At 38.1% G+C, this 16,223-nt stretch overlaps 1 protein-coding gene across 1 annotated transcript; it reads right to left on the reverse strand.

Moving 5' to 3' along the window:
• LOC136678127 (cullin-1) lies at positions 1–12,502 on the reverse strand. Its single transcript, XM_066655997.1, has 22 exons — positions 12,209–12,502; positions 7,854–8,185; positions 7,386–7,563; positions 6,708–6,875; positions 6,574–6,624; positions 6,346–6,436; positions 5,942–6,105; positions 5,410–5,572; positions 4,949–5,079; positions 4,726–4,833; positions 4,450–4,556; positions 4,248–4,296; positions 3,885–4,016; positions 3,444–3,561; positions 3,081–3,157; positions 2,838–2,969; positions 2,482–2,574; positions 2,331–2,378; positions 2,098–2,180; positions 1,763–1,868; positions 1,495–1,608; positions 1–796 (listed from the first exon to the last, which is right to left on the reverse strand). The coding sequence occupies exons 2-22, from the start codon at positions 7,991–7,993 to the stop codon at positions 716–718; spliced, it is 2,334 nt and encodes a 777-aa protein (XP_066512094.1). The 5' UTR covers positions 7,994–8,185; positions 12,209–12,502; the 3' UTR covers positions 1–715.
• Positions 12,503–16,223: the final 3,721 nt, after the last annotated feature.

Below are 16,223 nucleotides of genomic sequence, written 5' to 3' on the forward strand. Positions count from 1 at the left end.
TATTTTTTTTATTATTATTTACCACACATTTAAAAAAGTGACCCACACTATACAAATGTTTTCTTTTTCTCTGATAGAAGGAAATGATACCGAGTACACATCTAAGGACCTGGTAACACATTCTTATTCCTGGGACGTGCAGATAAAATTGCACCTTCTTTTTCCTTTTTTTAAAACTTAACTTCCTGGTCTTCAAAGCCGCAACGCTATGTGGCAGTAATCATAATTCTTCTAATACTTCCTTACTTTTCAGTTTGTTTGGGATGATTACCTTTCTTCCATTTAAATGCAGATAGGCAGGTTGCATGCAAACCCTAACATGAAGGGTTTCTGATTGGGTTTTTCAGTAATAGTTTGTTTATTTCAGAAGATTTAAGGTAGTAGGTCTCTGTTCAGGTTTATTTACAAGGATGAAGTCGGTCCGTCCTGAGCCGGGGTCAGGTGAAGCGAGCTGCTCCGACACGTTTGTGGTGCTTTAAAGGGAAGTCCAGCTCAGCAGACGCCTGCTTTACGATGAATTACACACAAAACACACAAACGCGCGCACACACACACTCTGGGTTCTGTCTTCCTTCTTTTCAGAAATAGGTCCTGCGCTTGTATATTCCCAACGACATGGGTCGAACGTCAAAAGGAATAATGTTTACTACGGATAGACAATTAAAAGGGCGAGAGACAGAGGGAAAGTGCGTAGGGGTGAACGAGAAGAAAAGGTTTAAGCCAAATAGCTGTAGGTGTCCTTTTCACCGTCCACTCTTTCCAGGTACTCCTTCTCTATGAGGATGTCGATACATTTCTGAAAGACAAAAGAGAACCCATGGATTGAGTGAATACAGCTAATTTAAAAGCGTACCTATTGTGGACATAGGTTCAACTGCACACATACTAATTCCACCATGCTCAATGCTAAGCATTGGCTAGAGTAGTACAAAGCCCACAAGCATTGTGCTGTAGAGAAACTGAGCTGTTGTGGAGTAATGGAGCACCACTAAACATCTAAGGTATGGTTTGGATTGAATTCTATGATCCAGAACTAATCATGCAACATCAATACCTGATTTCACTAGTGTTCTTCTGGCTTAAAGCCATCAAAACCCCACAGAGAACAATGTTTGCACACTAGGTACTATCTTTAGCTTAAAATTATAGCTTCAATATCACTATGCTGTATTTAGGAGAAAAGAGCCTCTGTTGTTGCTTCTCCAGCCTCAGCACTGCCGAAGTTGCACGCTAACGTCTGGAGGAGGGTAGGAATCTAAACGCTCCCTTCATTGTATGTGGAACCCAGGAGCAAAACTACTAAACCTTACCTAGTGTTCCTTTAAACAGTGCTGCGCATGGAAATTTTGATGCTCTATGACAACTACAAAGTGCTATCCTATCTTCTTAATGACAATGAGGAACACAAAAACTAGTACAGAAACTGCCGTGTGTGCTATATATTTTACAGTTTTCTATATTTCACATATTTTCATCACACTAAGCATTATTTACCTTGATGACAGGAACTCTGGGCTTGAATCTGGAAGAGAGCTGATTAAGGACTTCTGCCAGAAGCTGCTGGTGCTTCAGCATCTTCCTCATCTTCATGATTCGCACTATGGCCGCCTGCAGGAACACAGAGATAGGAGTTGTTTTAGTATCAAACTAAAAAGGCATTACCCATTTCAGTCTCTCATGTCAGATTTGGGGAAATTCACCGCAAGAAAAAACAGTTTGAGGTATACGCAATGTCCCAGCGGATTGCAGTGTGAGCACTCACCTGTATCAAGAGTTTCCTGTCTTCCTCAATGTTTTTGTGGGTGGTTTCCTGTTCTTGCTTCTGCTCTGTCTTCATTGGTACATTTATGTTCACTCGCAGCTTTTTACTGAGCAAAAAAGGGGATCAGGAATTAATTTAGATTAGACTAACAAATGCATGGAAAAGAGCAGGAAAACACTGATTTGTGATCAGTTTATCGGTTAGCTGCAAGCTAATTTTTTTACATGTAGTCCCTTCTGCCTCTATCCTGTTAATATTATGTTAATATAATACTGTGTTGCACAGTGCTTAGTCATGTATATATGTAAAAATATATATACAATTCAGTGACCTACTTTTTATAACCCAAGTAGAGTTTTATGAGTGTGTCTGGTTTAAACTCCACTTCGTCAACATTAGCGTTCTCATCCTCCAGGACCTGCACCATTAACATACAGCAAAACAAATCAGCATACAGTACTCGTATCACAAGGTAGCCCTGCTTAACAGAATGTTAATGAAAGCGCGATAACTGCTAACCATGAGCTGAATTTAATCAGGTCAATCAGCATTATAAATAATCACTTACCAGTAACTTAGACTTCAATAAAATCTGCAGAACTTGCACCAAAATATCCTGCAAATATATAAAGAATAAATGTTTATTATGTTTTTAGATGAAAGTCAAGGGGTTCTTCACTACAGGGTTCTGTCCAGCCTTTTTGATCTAAGCTACTCACTATTTTAATCTGAGTGCTGTCAGTCAGCTGCTGGACTGTGTACACGTCTTCAGTGTTGTACTGTAGCAGGATGGCCATCTGAAATGTTGAGGCCTGGAGATACAAACAGAGAAATGCTTACCAAACTTGATGTAGTGACAACTGAAGTCCAGCAATATGCACACAATAATTACCTTCGGCAAAATTATTAGTTTAGTCATTTTTATTGGTTTCCAACCAGAAGAACACAGTGAACCATGTGACCAACAGTTTTGGTGACAAGTAAATTAAATCTCAATTATTTGACAATCTGAAGCTCATCAAATGTTCCTAAAAGGGGTATTTAAAAGAATGTTCTTGTTGAATGTTTGTCCTACCTGTAGGGTGTATCTGTTCTTGAAGCAGTTGGTGACCAGTTCTCCTTTGGACAGATGGTAGAGCCAGGTGAGCTTGCGGCCACTGTGCCTGCTGGCGTAGAAGGCTGTGAACCTTTGGTAGCTCCTCTCCAGCTGTGTGAGGGTGGAGAGGGCAATAGTGCATTCGGTAAACAACTATGAAACTAAGTTAAAAGCGTGATTTAAAAATGCAAGGCCTGGTGATGTATTTGCTGTATGCCGTACCTCAGAAGGCAAAGCAAAAGTGCAGGATTGCTGGAAAGGCCAGGAACCAGAGCTTAGCACCTGGATACTGAAGTCCACTAAAGAGAAGACACAGTGTATGAGCACTCTGGAAAACTGGAGGAAATTACTGCCACTTTTAATGAAAGGATAAATAATAGATTGTAAACCTACATTTTCATTTGGGCTAGAACCTACATCTTAATTATGACCTCTAATGGAAATTGCTTTGTGTAAACACAGTAGGGTTATAATCCGTTTGGCGTGGGTCATTCGTCACCCACCCAGTTCATGATTTATTAATAAACTGAGCAAATATTTGGATACAGTCATCATTCAGCTTCAGTTAAATTAATGTGTACTTACAGTCTAAAGGTTCCGAGTTGGTGAGGTGCTTCTTGAATTGCTCATTCAGATCTTTACTGACGCCAATGTCCTGGAACATGCGCTGTAGCTTGGACGTGTACTCAAAGCCGCATGCTTGCTGCAAGAGGATACAGATTCATATTCAGAACGCAACCTGATCAGTCAGCATTCAACTATAACAGGATTGCCTCGACTGGCCAGAAATAAACCCCCTGCTTTGACACACATAATAAAATATTTTTTGGGCTTCATTGACAAATAATTAATCTGTTTTTATCACCTGCCATCATCTGGTGTTAAAGCATACCATTCTATTCAAAAGGATTAAAAAGGTAAAAAAAAAAAAAAAAGAATTCAGTTTTTATTTTTGGCATACTTTAAGTAAGCTGAATATTTTATACTTTTATAAACAATATGTTTAATTTTTATATAAGATTGTACCTTCAGTTTGGAGATCATGCTGGCTTCAGCATCATCACTGGCGCTGTTCTGGTGGACCAATCGTTTGGCTAGCATCTTTGCATAGAACTTTTGGAACACATCCTTATCCTCAATGTACTTAAAGACCACCATCTAAAGGAGGAAATGTGATAATTCAAATGCTGATATGTAACAAAGTGCTGCGGGAAACATTAGGGCTAATTTGTGAAAAAGTATTAAGAAAAATTTTATAATTAAACAACATTTGTCCAATTATGCTCCATTTTCTGAGTATCATTCAGAAAGCAATACTGTATATAACAATATTGTCACCCTGTCACCTAACTTCAGGCCATTAGCCTTCTGTTCAGTGTAAAAACTCACCACTTGATTCAGAGTGTCTTCCAGCTCTGCTTCCTCTGGGTTTTTGGAGCTGTTTGAATACAGAAGCAAAGGTTTGTCAGATCCAGGCCAAAAAAAAAGCAGAGAAAAACCGTCCACACTCTGGAAAATTTAACATGCATTTACATGTTTCTGAAGAGTAACTGAGGGATTGCTGAATCAATTCGTGCATGTTCAGACATACCTCTTTTTTAGTAGAGAGTCACAGTATCGGGCCAGAAGTTCAGGAGATTTGCTGGAGGACTGGACCATCTTAGTGACAGCATTGTTGTTGATGAAGCGTCCACAGGCCTGTTATAAAGAGGGAATGTGGCAACTTTCTCAACAGAAATTAAACATATCTGTTCTGATACCACGGTATTTTCATAATTGCTGCACAATTTGGATTTCTACATCTGTTGGTACTGATAACTCACATGTGGTAATCACCCAGTGCAGTTACTATAATAAAAAGCATTACCTTATCCAGCGCAGCAACAAAGCCAGCGTCGTTGTTGAATGCAGACATCACCAAAGCATTATATTTCTTATGGACGTCCAAAATTGTCTGGACATACATTTTGGGGTCCTGCGTTAAAGATACATGGCATACACAGATGTCAACAAACAAGCTAGAAACAAAGATAGCGATATTATAATTCATGAGGCAAGTGTTTGAGCATGTCTAGACAATCTGCACTTACGTTAAGAGCAGCCTCCCCACATTTTTCAATAGCAGCCAAGCCTTGGTTGTAGATATGTGTTTCTAGAAGCTTTTTGAGCTCTCCCAAACCATCTGTGATCCTTGACACCAAGTTGTACATGCGACCCAGATCTGAAGACACAGAAAAAAGCCTTATGGTCATGGAGCTTTCCCCCCCACACTCTTATTATGCACAACAACTTATATGTATAATTTGTTTTTATTTTGAGTGTCATGTCTATTCATTTAATATTTATCTTTATTGTTGTTTTCTCTTTTTATGTACTTAATATTTATCAAAATATGTTTTCCATCAACTGTAAAGAGTATTGCCCAACCTTATAACATCAAAATGATTACATCATGCAGAATGTGCAACATGGGGTGCAATAATGTATCTTAAGTTGTCAGTGAGAATTGTCATATCAAAAGACCTTGTTCAGTTAAGTGCCCGTCCAATACCTTCATTCTTATCTGCGTCCAGAAGGTTCTGGAACTCAGTGTGGAAGATCTCTAGGTGCTTCTCGATGAGAACCTGCTCACACTTTCTGGCAAGCTCGTCCTGTGTGCTCTCATGAAGGTAAACCTGCACCCTCCTCTGTTCTTCCAGCAGACGAGCTTCAGCCTGCGACATACATAGACAAGAGCTTAGATTTTTGGACTAGGAGGAAGACGAATATGAAAAAAGACCATAAAATTAATAATGGTCAATGATTAGAATTCAGATTAAAATCATAACCTGGAAGTAATTTCAGTTTTCATTCATTTGTGAATTAGTTCTGATACTGCTGTGACATGTTCAAAATTAAGGTTTAGGCAATGAAAAGTGATTATACCTGGCAAGAGGGCAACATTAGTGGATATTAATGATACTTTAAAGTCCATATGCATGTGTGTACATAAGAAAATATTTTGATATCCCCAAGCCTTAAAAGCTTGTGTATGTGTAGAATCCGATATTATCACCAACACACTCATATCCTTGCATCCTCACCTTTTTCATGTACTCAGTGACAGGATTTTGCTGGAGGAACTCTGTGCTTTCTCTTGTGTAAAACCGCTCAGTGTCTGCCAGGAACTGAGTCTCGAAGTATTCTTTATAGACGGACAGAGTCGGCCCCTTAGCGAACGCATCATCTTCATTCAGGCCCAGCTCCACTACAGAATGAAGCAGAGGTGAAAATCCCTGTTACTAAAGGACATTAATCCATAAAACTAGGACATGTCAAAACACAGTTTATGTAACCCATCTACAAATAGCTACTTTTAATATTTATATAAATGGCAACAACAAGAACGTGTGTTTCACTTTTTACAGCATCCTAGTAGACATTCAATATCAAAATTAAAACAAGTCAGTCTAAGCTGTTTTTGATTTGTGATCTTGAGATAACACACCGTAAGACTGAACCACTCCACTGATAAGTCTGGTGTTGATGGTCTCTCCATTCCTCTCCTTCTCAATAAGCTTCAAAACTGCATTTGTAACCTAGGAAAATCAATAGAGGAACAGTTTGAGAATGGGAAGAAAAAGAGAGTTAGGAACAACTGTTTTAGCTGCTTTTTTTGTTGCAGTGTTATGTGGATTATTCCCAAGGAAACTCTTTCACAACCTGAAGCACTGACCTGTCTATTCAGAGGTCGAAAGAGGCATTCTCGCCATGTCACCAACGCAAGCTAAACAGTGGAAAAGCGCAAAACGTTAAACTCCAAAGTATAAAGGACACTTTCAAATCAGTCTGAATCTGCTGAAATCATACCGAGTAAATTTCATAAATGCCCTTGCGTCCTTCGTCACATTCACGCCGCACCCAATGGCGGTTGAGGTAGGCACAGATACCGTTAAGCACTTTACTAGAGAACCGGTAGTCTTCCCACTGCTGTGTGTAAAATTTCAACACACTCTCATCCATCAGGTCCTCTCCATCCTAAGAGGGAAAGGAATAAATTGGATATTGGACGGTCAAGCTTAAATGAAACAACTAACATCTATCATCCTTTCGAATGTGCTACATTGAACAATTTAAGTTACAGATGAACTGCAAACTGCTAGTGACTGGGAAAAGCAAACTGACTAGAAAAGCAAAGACCTTTAAAGACGGATTAAAGTCAAGGAAATCCATAAATAAGTAATTAGTTTTAGATAAAGTTACCACTTAAAGCCAATGTCTGGAAATTTAAACAGCTGATGACAGGCCTGGCACTGAACAAATGCTAAAGTGACTTTTTGCTATTGCTGCATCTGCTACCAAGGGTGCAACAACGTCAATATAACATTTTACACAAAATTCTAATACAATTAACAACAACAAAATGTTGCACAAATATTTTTAAAAGTGAGTCACATTTATCTTTGAAGCATGTGATTAATCCTCAGCATCAAATTGGCTTTCTCTCTAAAACAACTTAACATGAATGTGTAAAAATCAATACCATACCTTTAGTAAGCTTGTAAGGTAATTCTTCAGAAACTCTTTCAGTCGCTTGTAGAGCTCCAGGCCCACAAACTGGGCTCCTCCTGGCGTTGGTGCCTTCTTGGAAGGCTTGGACGGGGGGATGCCCGGCCCGCGGGGCTGGTTAGACTGGTGAACACTGGTGCAGTAATTATACACATGACTGGGAGCAGGAAATTAAGGTTTCAACAACAGGTTAAACTAGAAACAGGCCACATACTGTCTGCCAAATATGGTCTTTGTGCGGTATTTGGTCCTCAGAGCATCCTCTCAAATTTATATTTTTAACTAAACAATAAACCAGCTATTTTCTACTTCTAATTGCCAAATTTATTGCAACCTTAAAGTTGGTGATTCAAACCTCAGTCTATGTATTATTACACACTCCAACCATGTGCCTAAAGCTATTTAACAACCTGATTCTTACACACACACGCGTGTATGTGAGGATACGTGTAGAGCTCCATGTAGCGTGACTTGGCCATGCTCTGGCGAGTGTAGACCTGCTGAATGCCCGCCCGCAGGTCATCCCAGATCTGGTCCAGTCCAATCTGTTTGAGTCCATGAGGGTTCTGGCCTCTGTTGGACGACATCCTCTCCCCTCCAACCAACTCACTCCCTCTCTGCCCTGCTGACCCACGTGAGATGCTCCTCCTGGTTTTCCGCTCTTAGCTTCCCTTGTCAAAGAGTCGGTGGGCAGCTAGTCATCCATAGGGCACAGTGGACACAGGAGTCAACCCTGGCAATCGGTGGAGTCACTTTCAAGTAACAGTCAGGAAAGAGACCTGCAGAAATCACCAGAGAAGATATGAGGTTATATAAGTACAGAGTCTGAAGCTATATTTAGAGTTTTATACGTGCATGATCTGGTGAGTTATGAATGGAACTGTCACATCAATTGCCATCTTGAGTAAACAGTAATGTCAATTCTCTGTAACAGGGCTAAAATGTAATGCCACAGCCTGAAATCCAATATATCCCAGGCACTTATCTAATTAAATGTTGGCAGAAATGTATTATTACTTCTTTGAAATAAGTATATTTCAATAGCTGCCTTTAATGTGAATATAAGTAAGTTTTGAAATTCACCACAGCCCTACACTATTTGCACACTGATTTTAGAAGTATTTGCTTGAAGAAGAGGGGGGCAGATCAGTGAAGGAAACTGCTTCAGTTACAGTTACAGTTAAGGCACAGTAGTAGAATGCATCCACATGAAAGAGTCCTTTTTGATCTCCACAGCACAAACAGTGGGGATTAAAGACTCAACTGCTCTAGCAAGCAGGTGATGCAGCATGTTCCGTGTGACAAGTCAGAACATCTCGTCATATTAAAAGGAGAGGAACTGAAATGGTGCATATGCAAGGTCCTGTCCTTGGGCTGCCAGCTAACTGCAGCTTCCCTGTGGCATGAAATTCAAGTCATTCTCAGAAGGCATGGGGAAAGAGGCTGAAAGCGTGACGTCAGTAGATTTGAAGAGAAAAGTAAATAAAAATACTAAAATCAAATTCAAGAGTAATAAAGAAAATGTATCTGCAACTATTTCAGAGGATAATCACTGTATGTAAGGAAGCCACCCTATTCATTATATCCTGGGGTTTCCTCTTTGTATCCATGGCAACAGCTCCAAGAGCGTGAGCATGAAACTGAAAATAGGCGGCAGACCGCTTGAAGCCAGAGATGCTGCTGTAAACCAAGCAAGCTTGCAACATCCTGACATCAGATCATGAGCTCTTAAACTTGGAGACTGCATGGGCAATTAGTTTGATGATGCAGTTAAACCAACAAATTGTTGTCTATCAGAAAGTCACTTAGAGAAGCAAAGCTCTGCACTGTTTTAAGGGCATCTTCACTTGCTGCTTTTCATTTAGAAAAATGAAGCTAGGGCTACAGTTACACAACCTTCATGCAGCAAGTCCCATTACATGATGCTTCAGCCTGAGGTGTATCGTATTGCTTTGGCTTGTTCTCATGCGTGATTTAATCAATACAGTGAGAGAACAGCATCCCACCACTCAAAAGATGAAAAACAACTACATATCCCCAACCATAAGTAAAGAAAACTATGAGGAAAAAAAAGTTAATAAATGTTTATTTCACAGCGAACAATTTAGTTAGAGAAATCAGAGATCAAGGACCTTGGATCAGGTTGAGGTGACATCTCAGGACCAAAGATCAATGGAGGTGAGCTGGAATATAAATGTTTTTTTACTGTAAAGATGTAACACCTTTACATGCTCTTTTAGGATGCATGACATGTATTTAGACACCAACTAATGCATTTAGCAATAATGCATGCAAAAACTGTCCAATAATCCCACATCAATACCCGACTTCACTAATGCATCTTTCTGTTAATGTAGAGAACGGGGGACAAAACTCGTTATTACCCATGTTTTAAGACAAAGCTTTGGGTGAGCAAGTATCCAAATATTTTTGGACATAAAGTGTATCCTCAGACTGCAATGGGACAGCCTTAATATGCGCTAAATTGGTATCACACAAACAGCAACTGTACACCTGCTTTGACCAAAAAAATAAATAAATAAATAAATAAAAGCCAACAGCCATAATCATATTCGACGGAGGTTTACTTCCCATTCCCAGCTTCTCAGGCTAATTGTCTATTCCACCTTAAATGTCACAGCAGTTGCATAGACCGTTTAAGGTGGAACGGAAAATTCGAATGAGAAGCTAACTTAAGCTTCGTCATTAACTTAATGACATAAAGGTTTAATATGAACATTTCACAACTCATTGAAAGCCATTTACGTAAAACACTGTTTAACCAACTATTACATTTATTTTAAAATGACTGCAAATTGCGCTTAAATAACATTATATCGTCAGAGAATGTGCTAGCAGTTAGCAGGAGCTTGTGGGCCCTCTTTCAGCTAACAACGTCTGGCCTGAAAACACATATTTCCGATATGTTTTAAACAACTTTGTCTTATTATACTGAACAGCACAGCTGTTCGGGGTGTTCATTCAATTAACTGGTTAAAATGTTTAACGTTAACAGGTAATCTGGTTTTATATCAGCATTATTCGCTAATGAGTTTAACCTGAAATATATTAGAGGCCTTTAGCTTTCTTTTTTTCATGATTTCTCTATAAACTCCTTTAATAACAACAAAAATATCGTACACATCATATATCTGCCACATAGCTACTTTAGCCACTTTACAGTTAACATTATCTTAGACGGTGAAGTAAAAAATCTAATTAAATGATCCCAGTTGTTATATCTAAGATGTAAAATATTTCCTAAAGAATTTGGTTTTAATTTTCTAAACACAATCTTGTAAGAGAGCTGTTTTGAGTTGCTTTTGCTAGAGGATATGTAGTGCAAAATATACTTGTAGCTTTAAGGGGTGACTTTAGAGTCATTTATTGGTTTTCTAATACCATCTCAAGGTTTTCTATGGGAAACTAATGGTCTCCAGTGGTGAACACATTTAGCCAATTCCCATCTGGAAGCAAAATCATTAGGTTTTAATCCTAATGGTGTTTTATGTAACAAACACTCAATCCCCAATATTCTCTTAAATGCAGAAATTATACATCTGCACAATACGAGTGAACGTCTACATTTTTCATGAAAGGTATATTCTGTATATGTTAAAGCCAATCTCTTTCCTGGTCCCATCTGAGAGCTTTTTAGTTGCTGGGATTTATTTTGTTAAATGACAATGTGCACATAATTACTGATGTACACAGGTTATACGTAGCTAAGGATTATTTAAACGTAAAAGCTATAGCTGTAGAAACTCATTGAGGTTATTTCTAAGGAGTGAATTTACATACTTATTAGCTATTTTTTTTAGCTATTTCAGCCAAACTTGATTGAAATCTACCAAATACATTTAAGAATGTCCTGAAAGTATATTGCATGGTTCAGCTAAACATTCTGCACCATGCCTAAAATAGATAAATTTTACTTAAATAAATGTAAAGAATTAAAAGACTCCCCTCAGTCATCCGTTAAACCCCTGCTTATCAAAATAACAAATTTACACGTTAAAACTATATAAAAAAAATCCCATTAGTGGCTTCTATGTGACTTACATGCAACTACAGATTTGTTTTTAGTCAATACACACACATATCTTTGAATATACAACTAGTCCTTTATACCATTTCCATCCATCCTTTTGACACTCACCTGCAGCTTAAAAGCTCTGCCCCCATGTTAACAGGATTGGTTCTTTAGTATTATGACATAAGAAACCCTGACTGTCTGAATCTGTGATTTAAAGACTGTATTTGGAACAGTACAGATTCAGTACAGAATAATATTTTAGTGTAAATATGAATAGCACCCGAGTTAAAGTGCTAACTGCTTGGATAAGACTTTTGCACAATATAATCTAAGAGGTAAATCAAACAGAACACAGACAGATTAAAATTACACACATAAGAACACAGTTCAGATCGGGGGGTATAGCACAAAGCAAGATTCCTAAGTTATCCAGATAACTCAAGACTGTCCAATAGGAAACAATGGACTTGGGGACATTACTATTGTACAAATCCCAACTTTTGGATTTAAATATTTGGCTAACTGAGAAAATTATATGGTGTGGTATAACGTTACCTCCAGTTCTATATAGCCATGAGCAGGTCAGCAAACACCTAAACTGAAGCCAAGCTCTTTATTTAAAACTTGCACACCTACACTACGGAAATACAGTGAGTAAGTATAAGAAGATCCACAGAAGAATAATTCACACTACTGTTATTAGAACTAATATTAAATGTTAACAGTATTACATTAGAGGAAAACCGGCTGAATTTGGCGGTCTTACCATCGTCCGAATCTCCAGCTCCCAAACAAACCCAAAAACAAATAAAACACTGCTTTAAATCCACAATTTTCGGGCGGGACTCCACAGCAAAGTCTCCCAATAAGGCTTCGGTGCTGAAATTGACCTGGAAATGTCCCAAATATCCTCAGTATTCCCAGTTTTCTCGAACAAAGCAGCAGCAGCTCTCCACACCGAGAGAAAGAGAGAGGGAGAGGGAGAGAGAGCCCCAAATACAACAGAAAACACTTCGTCAGATCCGCGCTCACACAAACACAGCGCTCGGAAACACGAGGCTCCAAATAACGTTCCGCTCCCGGGCCCCTTTCCCGCTCAGTGAATTATATCGTCCCTTAAATGGCGTCCTACTCCCCGTGTAGTGCACTTTACAGCTCATGAAGTAATGCGCAGATAACACATTTTATGTCTAATATTAAGCCTTTAGTAAACTTTCTTGATCTGAGGATTTATTTTCATGGCCTCTGCAGTGCACTACATAGAGAGCAGGGAGTGATTTGAGACACATATTTTGACCATAGATTGAATCTTAAAGTTCCACTCACTGGGAATTTATATTAAATCCCAGTTGATTAAAAAAATAATAACCGAAGTGTTTTCCTAGAAAAAAGTCCTCTAATGCCTTAGCTTGCTTTGACTACATGCAGATATAATCAGTTCTCGCCGCTATCTCCACCCACTCCTTCACAGCTCACATGCCCTGCAGCTCAAAAGCCCCACCCACTAGTTGACAAGATTGGTTTCTTAGATATTTGACATCAGAAACCCTGGCTGTTTGAATTTGCATTTTGCGTCTTTGGAACACTGCTGTTTTAAAGCATAAATAAGCCAATAATATACCAAAAATCAGATAAGATGGGCTGTGGAGCACATTTATAGAGTTCTGTTCAATAACTTTTGGATTAGTGGCGTTTTTAATACAGCTCCAGTTAGCAGTATCTGTCCTCACAAATGTTACTGTTACTGAATGCAATATCAAATCCTTAATGAAATATTCTAATACTTAATTACAGATGTTTAGAGATGCTGGAGTAAAGCAAAAACAGACTCTCAGTATCCTTGATATCAGATGACACAGAGGATAATATTTTATATTTTGTCCTCTGATATCTAGATGTGTAAACAGTAATACCTAGAGAACAATTATTGTTAAATTATGCACATTTTCTGCTGTTCACATTTAATTTACAATCCTTCTGATGAAGTTTATTCTATTCGCATTATGGTATCATAAATATTTCCAAATGCAACTATTATTATTACATTCAATGCATTGTCTGTAACCACATCATCTTGTTCCAGGTCATGGTGGGTCTGAAGCATATACAGAATCACTGGGTGCAACCCTCACAGACACAGGGGGACCTCCTCTCAGACAGTGACCTGAGGCAGGGACCGAACCATCAACCACAGGACGCTGGAGCTATGTGAAAGTGACACTACTTACAGCACCACAATGCTGCCCCAAATATCAAATGTCAAAACTACCAAATGTCCTGGATGTTGGTGAGGTCATGACCCCTCAAATGTCCACCGGGTATCAAAGCAGAAACAATCCAACATTTTATTCACATTTGCAATGCTTTCATAACTGAACTTTCAATATTCTTACAACCTTTAACAAGCAGGTTTTGATAATACTGTAACACATTACTGAGTGTGGAAAAACAAAAGTAAACAAAAAAACTTGCATTGAAACAAGCAGATAATTAATTCATTACAATGACATTACAACATAATGACTATGATTTGGATGTAGCCTCATTTAAGTCCAGTAATGTTAGAATGTTACAATGAATAAACATAATAGATGAGGAATGCTACATAATGCCAGCTGGCCTGTGCATCATAAAATGGTCATTAAAGAACAACTGATCAAATACAGGGCAAGTCAAAAGTCACAGGACACCCTTTTATTTCTTTGATATGCTACATGACCACCATCCCATTGGAAAAGCTTGCTCTTGATCCAATATGGCGGATTTAAAGAGGGTGGCCATGTTCTGGGCAAAGTCTAAACGATAGGCCCCCCTCACCCTTTACTTGCTGGGTCATTCCGATTAAAGGGTGTCCTTTGACTTTTGACTCACCCTGTAGTAATATCATGGAAAAAAGGCTGTTAACATTTGATCTGTTCATGCCCCAAACACAACTGGTCTTTCATAGAAACTGTTGCGAGGCTTAACAGAACGCTACAATTAATTTGATATGAAGCCTCAGCAAAAATATTGATGCCATTATTTATTCAATATTTACATTGTATGCATGTGAAAAGGCACTATTTATAGAAAAAAATGCCTTGAGCAAACAGCAAGATTGGCCAAATATATAGTTGTTCTAATATTTTTAATTAGCTACAACACCACAATCCAATTAATCTAAATCTAAACTTGAAAAATACTGTGCACAGAATACCAAAAAGTGTCTAGAGAAGCTTCATACTCAGTTGTAAAACTCCAAAAAAAGCAACTTTGATCTTTGTTTGTTTGTGTAAATTATAATTTCCATTAAGCTGATTTAGCTACAGCAACACAGTCCAGCTCTGGACTCATTGCAAGGCATCTTTAAGCTAAAATGAACTACTGAATGTGATTTTGCCAACACTCTTTGTCTAACCTAGCAACAGTTACTAAGATTAAAAACTTAAATTTGTGGGTGGAGTATGGATAGACTAATCACATGACAAGTCCAGTCAGTGTTTAGCAATGTACCAGATGTAGATGAGACAGTGGAATCATCTAAATTCAAGTTATTGCTCCTTTAAAATATACTGATATCTGTACTGCATTAAACACCACATGTGCTCATGTTTATAGTAGCTACACAACATTATAAAGCAACAGTGTTTATAAATTTTTTTGTTAAATTATATTCTAATCTGTTTCCTTATCTGAGATTATAGTCAATAAATGATTATGTTTCCATGTTTGTTCATCAGAGATAAAGTAATGTAAATAGAGTTTATGGAAATATGAAAGCATACAAACAATTCAGTTAAACATAACACACATACTGTAGTTTTAAACATGACCTTACCACAATAAATTCACAAATGGCCAGGGAGATACTCCAACCTGTGGTAATTTTTACTGTGTAAAAGTCAGAGACCAGTATTCATTGGTTTAACTTCCAGTCCAAACCAGTCATTTCCAGCGAAAGAAGAGAAGATACAAAGCATTTATTTAACAGAAAATAAAAAGAAGCCTCAGCAACTAAATATAATATCAGTTCTTTCAGTCATCTCTGGGCTCACCCTCTGCTTTTACTAGTTTTCAGAAGATTTGTTTTAGTTTTTCTGCAGGGGCCTGCTACATACGTTCAGAGTTCAGTCACAGATGTTGGTTGCAATTATTTTTCCAGATTTTCAACCTTTTTTTTCTTCGCTCACTCTCAGCTTCTGCATTACATATGTCATATCCTCTCATTGTGTAAGTATGGACAGAAACAGGATCTTTCTTCTGGGTCTGGAAGATGAATGCTTGAAGCTTGGTTGATTCAAAAGTTTTGCAAATGTCGAAGAAGTTATATTTTAACAATATCTTAACATTTAGAAACTTTTTTTCCTCTTTAAGTCGATTTTCCTATATACAATTTGCTCCAAAATTTGACCTGGAAATGAATAATTGTACTTGGCTGATTTTCTTTGCCGATCTGTTTCAGGGTCGTGGTTGACTGGAAATAAAATAAATGAAGTGTGCTCTCTGACTTGCACTGAAGTGTAGTAAGAACTAATCCGAAACTAGAAGTACATTCAACCCGGAAAGTAAACAAGAAACAAAAGTTTATTACATACAAAGCTGTGCCGTTTTCCATTCACATTCCAGATTAAAATACCATAACATTTACAGCTGAATTAAGGTGTGAGACGTATAGGTAGATTTTTAGGCACATTAAACGAATTGGACCAATCTGCCAATACATACAGCTTTGATCTTGATATGATCAATTTTAATACTGAATGAGGTTCACAATTATAATTAAGTTTCTAAAAGGGCCATAT

The sequence above is a fragment of the Hoplias malabaricus genome, chromosome Y (genome assembly GCF_029633855.1).
Source record: "Hoplias malabaricus isolate fHopMal1 chromosome Y, fHopMal1.hap1, whole genome shotgun sequence".
NCBI lineage: Eukaryota > Metazoa > Chordata > Actinopteri > Characiformes > Erythrinidae > Hoplias > Hoplias malabaricus.

What these genes read in the sequence shown, in the direction of transcription:
- LOC136678127 (XM_066655997.1), bottom strand. Translation starts at nt 7,993, where the DNA reads ATGTCGTCCAACAGAGGCCAGAACCCTCATGGACTCAAACAGATTGGA. An exon ending in TGGAGTGGTTCAGTCTTACG is followed by an intron (nt 6,106 to 6,345) that starts GTGTGTTATCTC and finishes TTCATTCTGTAG; the next exon opens with TGGAGCTGGGCCTGAATGAA. An exon ending in CTTTTGCTTTGCCTTCTGAG is followed by an intron (nt 2,970 to 3,080) that starts GTACGGCATACA and finishes ACCCTCACACAG; the next exon opens with CTGGAGAGGAGCTACCAAAG.